We start from the raw sequence: 9,075 nt of genomic DNA, 5'->3' as shown, positions 1-9,075 counted from the left end.
ATATCAGTTCAATAACAGCAGCCGCCGTCGAGAATACCGGTGCATTCCGTGCAAGCTCTCAAAGCTCTCTCAAGCAAACTAATACAAACCAGCTCGAAACAGCGAGACCTCCAATCATGTCTCTTCTGCCTCTGATTTTTTCCAACTGGTGGGAAGATCTGGATCATCCACACCGGCTTTTGGATCAGAATTTCGGCATCGGCCTCAGCCCCGAGTCATTAACCCCGAAGGCGTTGCATCTGTACAATTTTGTTCCCCGTGAGCCCGCCACGAAATGTCCCATGGCGTACTACAGACCGTGGAGCGAGTTGTTACGCAAGGGAGAAGGCGGCTCGTCGACCGTGAAGGCTGACAAGGACAAATTTCATGTGGACCTTGACGTGCAGCAATTCTCACCGGAAGAGATCAATGTCAAAGTCGTCGACCGTTTCGTGATAGTCGAGGGAAAGCACGAGGAGAAGCAGGACGAGCACGGCTGGATCTCTCGACAGTTCTCTAGAAGATACATGATTCCCGAGCAATGCGACATCGACGAGGTCACGTCGAAGCTTTCTTCGGACGGTGTTCTTTCTATCACCGTGCCACGCAAGCAGAAGCCGGCTCCAGAGGGCGAAAGGGTGATCAGCATCGAGCAGACCGGGAAGCCAGCTATTCGCCAGGGCCAAAACGAAGAGAAGAAACCGGAGGAGCCGGCAGAAGAGCAAAATTAAAGCTGACATCGTCCAGCATTTTCTCATCACCGTTCTTACTTCTTATATTATATGTATCTCTGTAGCTGTGGTACGAGTATTTAGACGTGATACGACACTCTTCGACGTGTACGCGTATAGCAACATGATATGCAATTAAGATTCCAATTGCACCTTTGAGGTGCGCCGTTTTCAATTCACTCGATACCTATGGTATCATTTATCGTTATTGTTTCCTTTAGTCGATGTTCCATGTTAAATATCAGTATTATATTTTGATGTTAAATCGTGTGTGTTACGTAGTATTAAACATTCGATTATAATCAGGAGTGAACGATTCAAATTTTTGTGTGTAGGTATTTTACAATAAATATTTCATTTATGAACTTAATATCACTGATGTAATTTGGAATGGATTGGATTGAAATTGTCTATGTGAGATACAATTAATAAATATCATCATAAAATGTGCAGTACCTGTGTTATTATAAAAATACCTTTAGATGGTTTATTCTTTGGACGTTCTTCATGAACGATATCGTGACTAAAGTTTGCCATGACTACATCCGTATAGAGTTCGCGATAACTGCTGATAATCTGACCAACGTTAAAATCAGCACATTGTATTCTCGGAAACGTTTTAGTCCTCCGAGTGAAATAATTTTAGAAGAGTTTAAATAAAATGTGCGAATTTTATACGCTGACGAAATTATTCTTTAAATAAAATTTCTTTCCATACTTCCTACAGTCCCACCTACGATTTCTTCCTTATGGATATTTATACGATATTGTACCTCTTCATGCTCGATAAACGTTTCTTGACAAAAGATATCGCCCAGTTTCCGCACTAAAACGCAGGGGACAGTGAAATCATCGCAATATTAATTACCCTTAGATAACCTTACTTTAAAAGTAGCAATATTAAACAATAATGTACAACATACAGACACATATACTGTATGTCTCACATACTAGAATAGGTCGAAACCATGGGTATAATACTCTGATGAAGTAACCTTAACACATTAAATGACTTCAATTCTTAGTTAGATACTCATTTACATATTTCTCCCCAAATCCATCGCGTCAATAAAGTAGATATAATCATCCAAATACTCAACCCTTTATAGTTCTACTTTAAACACAATCCCTAGTCCCAATTATTAATCGAATCAAGGAACCAAGATCGACAGAAAAAAATTGTACCGCCAAAGGGTTAAAAAATTCAAAATTTAAGATGGTTACAAACATTAAATCATGCAAAAACTACGCAAATATTATAACAGATAAATCTTTCGAGGTAGCGTGTGAAAGATAGTCCCCCTTGGAGCGTGACTAACTGGTTGGATCGATGTCTAGACGCGGTCTAGACAACCTGAAGTTAACAGTCCACAAACTTGCCCCTACCATTTTCTAACGGCTTTCGTAGATAGTGGCACTAAAATATTGAAGCTACAGGCTAGTGGGTTACGTTACATTGCGCAGGTCTGTTACAAGAACTGATGTCTGATACGAAAAGGCGACTGTATTCAAGGACAGCTCTGGTGTTTTCCAGTCTCTTCTCGGATGCGCGGTACATACAAGGTCCCCCACTACTCTCCCTAATGCGCAACGAATACGTATAAAGGAGAAACGCGGGGTTGTCGACGGTTGATTCACGTGTGAACGATATAACGGTGCGGCCGAGCGAATCAGCTGCGAATAAATCAGTGATACAGTGTATTGTATTATATAACACGGAGATCAAGAATAAATAGTAATCGCGTAACCGACAAGGTTAATTATATACGCGAGACTGGTGATAAAATTCTTCGAATACGATACGGAAATAGTGAAACTGATTCAGTAATCTCACAATGTCACTGCTACCAATGTTGTTTTCCGATTGGTGGGAAACCTTGGACTACCCCCATCGACTCTGGGATCAACATTTCGGCACACCGATAGATCCAGAAGATTTTTGGGAACCGTTGAACTCAGAAATGATGCTTTATCGACCGCAGAGTAGACGCTCTCGAAGACGCTATCATCCGTTTCTGAAGGGCGCTGCCAGAAGGGGACGGGGTGCATCTACTGTGGAGCCAGATAAGAATAAGTTTCAAGTGACTTTGGACGTGTCTCAGTTCGCGCCAGAAGATATTAACGTTAAAATGGTGGACCAAAACGTTGTTGTCGAAGCGAAGCATGGAGAGAAAGAAGACGAGCATGGTTGGGTGTCGAGACAGTTTGTGAGGAAATACATTGTACCGTCTCAGTGTGACATCGAGAAAGTAGAATCGCATTTGTCTACTGACGGTATTCTGTCTATCAGTGCACCCAGGAAAGAGCCCCTGAAGCCAGAGGCGAATGAAAGAACTGTTAAAATACAGTACACTGGTAAACCTGCTTTGATTAATGGGGAAGAGACGCCTAACGACACGTCAGAGTCGCAAAAGGACCAACAACCCCAACAGAGAGGACAACAGCAGCAACAACAACAGCAGCAACAGCAACAACCCCAACATCAGCGCGGAAGAAAAAGCGCTATGAAAACATAAATCATATATTCATCGTTACTCATTTATGATCAAATTCATTAATCATTACTAGCAATATCGTAAACATAGTTTACGGCATTACAAGCATTGTAAAACAAAGGCTATTCACATATATCGTGCACAAGTACAAACGTTGTTCATATGTTTTTTATTATGATTTCCGTTAAGAGTAAGAAATAAATCGTTCCAGTTTTTATTTAAATAAACTGTGTTCATTGAATTTGACCTCTCACCTATCCTAATCCTTTCGAGATCTCCTACCAAGTCATTTCTTATAATAATTCAAATTCTAATTCTAATTATTTTCTTAATTGTTTAATTTTTTTAAATGATCTATTAGATTTGCTGATACAAACTGAGAATTTAAAGGAAACTGTTTTCAAACAGTTTCTTATCAGATTTTGTATTTTCTCCAAGCATCAAATTTTTTATATTTTTCATATTTTTTTACTCGACAAAAGTATGACAAATTATGCTTGTAAAAAAATGTCCTTGAGTTAATAAAAATTATTTTTATGAAAATCAATAAGTAAGGAAACACGTTCATCGCAGAAAATAAACTTTTTACCGAACTAAAAATAATTTGATTTAGTCATTAGAAATATTTAAAAGTTTCTAGAGTGCAATGCCCTACACAGTAAACCGAAGTACGCTATGTGGGCTTGTAGCCAACATTAGCAGCTTAGAAGCACCGAGAAACATCGATTTTATTTCATGCAAAAATAGAACATCGCACACGGAACATAGATGGACACGGTTTGTATTCTCTGCTTCAAAAAGTAACACCATGAACAGGTTTTATAAATATTGCCAGCTCAAGGTAAATGAAGAACATTTACCTTCTACCGGTTCAGGACTGGTGAACTATTAATATTTTGGCAAATGAATAATGCTACTATTTTGAAAATCTAAAGGAGAAACGCATATTTCAGGGCCAGGGAATTATGTGTATATTTAGCCAACATGATTAAGAGACTCGGATTCAAACATGGATGATAAATGCGAATTCCTGAGTTGCAACTTTGTTATCGATTATAGAATGCATTAGAACTTACTAGATAAAGTTCACTGTATAATATAACATAAAAGTAAACAGTTATGTAGGTTTTTAACTGATTTTTACAATGTTTTCTTGTAATAGATAAATATAGAAATTAAGAAGTTGAATTTGCGTTTGCACAAAATTAGTAAAAGCTAGTATTATTCATACAAAATAATAATCAGACTAAGTCCATGAAATATGATAGAAATGTACTTATTCTGAGTACATTCGCACATTGTTTCCACGCTCTTTCTCAAAACGAGTAATAAAATATACGGAGTAACATGATGAGACGTGTGAATCGTCCGTTGAATAAGTGTTAAGGTCACGTATGTTACTATGCAAATGCTCAGAAAGATATTTATGTATAGTAAGGCCGCACGCGTATTACTAAATTTAGACACGTATATGTAAGTACTTAGTAATGTCGTGTAAAAAGTAGAAACGCGAATTTATGAATATATTACCCTAAGGCAATTACGAAATTATAAATTACAAATCTTGAAATTTCTCGAACATTTACACAATTGAAAATGTTTCCAAAGAACTTTCTAGAAATTTCGATTACTCGAAAGTGCTATTATCAGTTATGATTGCATTACAAGTGACTTTTTTGTTTTAAAATTCGCACGTTAATTGCGATATGTACGTTCAGAGCATGATAACATACTCCAAATGCTTTAAACAGCATTATCTTTATCTTCACTGCCTGGCAACGCCTTCTTCGCAGCGCAACATGTGCAGAATTTAATATGAACATTTATTTCGAGCTTCAAATGCTATCATTTAATACAAAATAAAATTAGAAGATACTAAATATACATCGTATAGTAATAACTCTTTAACACTGTTTACGTCTGCAACGTAAAACAGTGTAGAATTTATTTGTTCCATTACCAAGAAATCTCTAACGACGACTAATTTTCCATGATTATCTACGTTTCAATGGTGCAGTTTTATTCGCGTAATGATACGGTTATACAAGAGTTATACAATAATAGGGTTATCGTTAATTTACCAGAAATTGCTGTGAATTATCTCTCCAATTATTGTATCCTGACATGCTTTTTGTATCGTATTTAAAAATAACGTTGCCGCAACACCACAGCATTCTACATGTTACAAATACAAAAACTCCACATCATTTCTAGAATGTTCGAGAATATTCTTTTAAATGTTGCTAATCACATAAATTGTATCAAAGATAAGATAACTACTATATAAATGTTTTTCAATTTTAAAAGAGCTTTATACTGTTAATCCAAAGATTTTTACAAATGTTAATCTATATCAGTTATGTTTACATGCCTTCGCGAAAACCTGCCAATCACGACGCGATGCCTGCACAATAACATGCCGGCAAATAATACGAAGTATTTCATATCTCCACAGAATTGTGTATGTACGTAAATATTTAACGCAACAATAAAAATATACCAATATAAAATAAGAATAGTACCTTCTTGACACTAGAAAATTGTAAAAACAACATTATAGACATCACTGTAAACAAAGTAGCGGCTTTCGGTAACCTAGCTACATGCATGCACGAATGTATCCCTACGCCAGCTGTTTCGCAGTCGCGTAGTAAATATCCCCCTCGATGATTTCAATTATTATCGAAGTACATAATCATTATCGCTATTCTTAGGCTAACAGCAATTTCAAGTCCTTTGCATTATAAAATAGATTTACCGAGATGAATAAAAAGGTAGAATTTTCTCGAAAATTTACATAAAAATAGAACGTTCTGGACGCGCACATCCGCCAGCTTCTGACATATAAATACGTGAGCGCCGGTGCGTAGCAACAGTACGCCGAAAGCAATCAAGAGTGAAGCATCGTGATATTAAGCGTCGAACGCAACATACGTTTGAAGAAGCCCTACAAAGAGTGTACGTTCTGTAACGTATAATTAATCCAGCAAAAATGTCTCTGGTACCATTGTTGTTCTCCGACTGGTGGGAAGATTTGGACCGCCCTCACCGCCTCTTCGATCAGAACTTCGGCCTGGGATTGCACCCTGAGCAATTGCTGAATCCAAGTATCCTCGACCAATACTTGGTACCTAGCCGAAACAGAAGGCCAATGGGAGGATGCCCATTGATGTATTACAGACCATGGGGTGATCTCCTGCGTAAAACCGAGGGAGGAGGTACCTCCACTGTCAAGGCGGATAAGGACAAGTTCCAAGTGATTTTGGACGTCCAGCAGTTCAAGCCAGAGGAAATTAGCGTAAAGGTGGCCGACAAGTGCGTTATTGTCGAGGGCAAGCACGAGGAGAAGCAGGACGAGCATGGCTGGATCTCGAGACAATTCACGAGGAAGTACTTGATCCCTGAACAATGCGATGTTGATCAGGTAACATCGAGCCTGTCTTCCGATGGTGTACTCAGCATCACCGCACCGAGGAAAGATAAACCAGCGATCCAGGGTGAGAGATCGATCGCGATCGAGCAAACGGGCAAACCGGCGTTGAAGGAAGCTGAGAAGGAGCAGCAGCAGAAGGAAGAGAAGAAGTGAAATTCTTGTTAACTCATGAAGTGTACCATACTTTGTGTTCCTCTTTCGTTATCATTTCATATTTGTCAAGAGTTTTCCTCATTCATGTAAATCGAATTTTGTAACTTTAGCATTTAAGGATTTTTTTTTCAAATAAAACATTTGTAAAAAATATTTAACGTTTTCTTACAGCTTTCTGTATGTTCCTTCCCTTTTCATTGAATAAATATATTTTTAGGTTGATTAAAAAAAATTTAGTCTCAAGAGCAATGAAAGATAATTTTAGATCACGTATGTGGTTAAAAGGGATGACCATTATTGGATGTCTATTATTGAATTACTTGGAAAGTACTTTAAATTCTTATTTTGATAGGTTTCTTTGTTCTATTTATTAGATAAAATTCTACTTTCAATTTTGTTATGGGATTTTATTAATCTGTAGCTATTGTAAAAAACTGATGTGAAGAATGGAAAAATATGATTTTTATGGTTTGCATCATGTGTAATAAAATTAAGATAAATTAAAATTTAGTGATAGAAATTAGTATACAAATTAACAATTTTTATTTTAAGATATAGGTTTAGTATGTTGGGAATACATATGTATTTCAAATTTACATTAAAAATACAATAGAAGTATTATCAGTGTTCACATGTTTACATGTTTATTGCTAGCCCCCCATTTTCTGTCTATTTTTAATGCAATGTTTTATATACATTTGATGTAAACCAAAAAATTGCTTAAAAATTATAACTTAGATTATTAAAGTGTTTAATGTTACAAACCATACAAATACAACCTGTGTTCAATTTGTATAAATTTCTGAGCTAATTATGTTAAATCAGTGATATTTTCATTTTATAAGCAGAATGATCAATGCAGTTTAATTCATAGCACCAAATACAGGTAAAGTGATCTAATACTGAAAATATACATTATTTACTATTTCATTCGTTGTACAGTTTTAGATCAAATATTTTACATTGTTATTTTCAATAAAAAAGTGTATTACAGACTATTTTTTTCAATTGACAAAAATTTTACAGTAAGACTATCACATGACAACACATTGTTTCTAATTTATATTAGTTATTGTCAACATATCTTTGAGTAGCATTAAATAGTTTTATTGTAATTACCAAAATAACATTAAAATTAAAAATATTAAATACAACTTTTTCCAGATAACTGTTTCTTTGTATAGCAAGATTAATTTTGAGAATTACTTATATTGCAATTAGTTAAATAATTATCACATAGAAATCGATATATTCTTATCAGAAACAATTTTTTTCATTATCTTATTGAATGAAATTCAGTAAATGACTGTACATATTCTATAAGCATTGCTTCTCACTAATGATTAAAAATTTACAAAGCATAATGTATAGGAAATTTTAATATCAGCTATCCTTTAGCACTTCTTTTAAAATGGAACCTGTATTTCTAGCTGGAACAAAGTCCGGGAATGTTGGAAGATTTACATTGGAAAGCAACAAAGTAGATTGCGTCGATGATGTAGAATGCTGTCTACTATGGCCAGGTCTTGGCAAAGGCTGCAAAAATAGAATGTTAAATCATGAAATTGTATATAATATTGCATAGTAATAGTGATAAAAATAAATATTCTTACAGATGTCTGTATTGGTAGTGCAGGCAACTGTGGTTTAGGTTTTGATTCACTTTCTAAAAATCTGACAAATGCAGCTGACAAAGATGCTTCTTGCTCCTGAAAAATATAATTATTTACATTCTCTTTTAAATAGACATTTCCTTTAAATACTTTTAGTGTTATATATGCTATATTTTAGTTGTTATTGCTTTCGATATTTATTTCAATATAATTTTATAAAAAAAATGATCAGTATTTAAATACGTAACTATGGTTTTTAAATTTTGGCGCTAACGATGCAACACCACCAATTCGATATCTCGTAATATTTCGTTTAGTACCCGCGAATGTACCCTACTCCGATGCGTAATCTTACCAAACGTTTTTTAGTAATAATTGTGTTTTAAACAAGTTATTTAAAACTAAAACTATTAGAAAGTGAAAGTGTAATATAGAAACAAGTAGTTTACTTTGTTAGAAACGGCGGATCCGCCACTTAATCGCGAAAACCAACTATTTTGCGCGGCCGTGTGGTTTAAGCCAGCTTTCTCCCTCTCTGCTTCGTCGAAATCCAAAATCGTGGAGAATACCCTGAGTACTGAGGACTTATCCGCTGCTGACGAGGACAGGTAACCCAAGAAAAGATTTTTAATGAGAGTTCTGAAAGAAATGAGCGTATTTTTATCACGTCT

The 9,075-nt window shown here is 35.7% G+C and overlaps 2 protein-coding genes and 2 pseudogenes across 3 annotated transcripts in view; 3 read left to right on the top strand and 1 right to left on the bottom strand.

Moving 5' to 3' along the window:
• On the top strand, positions 1-1,162 carry LOC143180733 (protein lethal(2)essential for life-like). The gene has a single exon (XM_076380672.1). The coding sequence runs from the start codon at positions 117-119 to the stop codon at positions 708-710; it is 594 nt and encodes a 197-aa protein (XP_076236787.1). The 5' UTR covers positions 1-116; the 3' UTR covers positions 711-1,162.
• Positions 1,163-2,337: 1,175 nt separating this feature from the next.
• Positions 2,338-3,432, top strand: LOC143180728 (protein lethal(2)essential for life pseudogene; annotated as a pseudogene).
• Positions 3,433-6,074: 2,642 nt separating this feature from the next.
• On the top strand, positions 6,075-6,944 carry LOC143180731 (protein lethal(2)essential for life pseudogene; annotated as a pseudogene).
• A 386-nt stretch (positions 6,945-7,330) lies between these two features.
• Positions 7,331-9,075, bottom strand: part of LOC143180717 (uncharacterized) — a 44,503-nt gene continuing 42,758 nt past the window's right edge. For both annotated transcript variants that reach the window (XM_076380652.1, XM_076380653.1), the window contains 3 exons: positions 8,854-9,043; positions 8,405-8,500; positions 7,331-8,327 (listed from right to left, as the gene is read on the bottom strand). In XM_076380652.1, the coding sequence (XP_076236767.1) occupies positions 8,175-8,327; positions 8,405-8,500; positions 8,854-9,043 (439 nt within the window). In that variant the 3' untranslated portion in view covers positions 7,331-8,174. The remainder of the gene's footprint in view (positions 8,328-8,404; positions 8,501-8,853; positions 9,044-9,075) is intronic.

This window comes from Calliopsis andreniformis, chromosome 6 (assembly GCF_051401765.1).
Source record: "Calliopsis andreniformis isolate RMS-2024a chromosome 6, iyCalAndr_principal, whole genome shotgun sequence".
Classification (NCBI taxonomy): domain Eukaryota; kingdom Metazoa; phylum Arthropoda; class Insecta; order Hymenoptera; family Andrenidae; genus Calliopsis; species Calliopsis andreniformis.
This window is presented reverse-complemented; position numbering and strand designations above follow the sequence as displayed.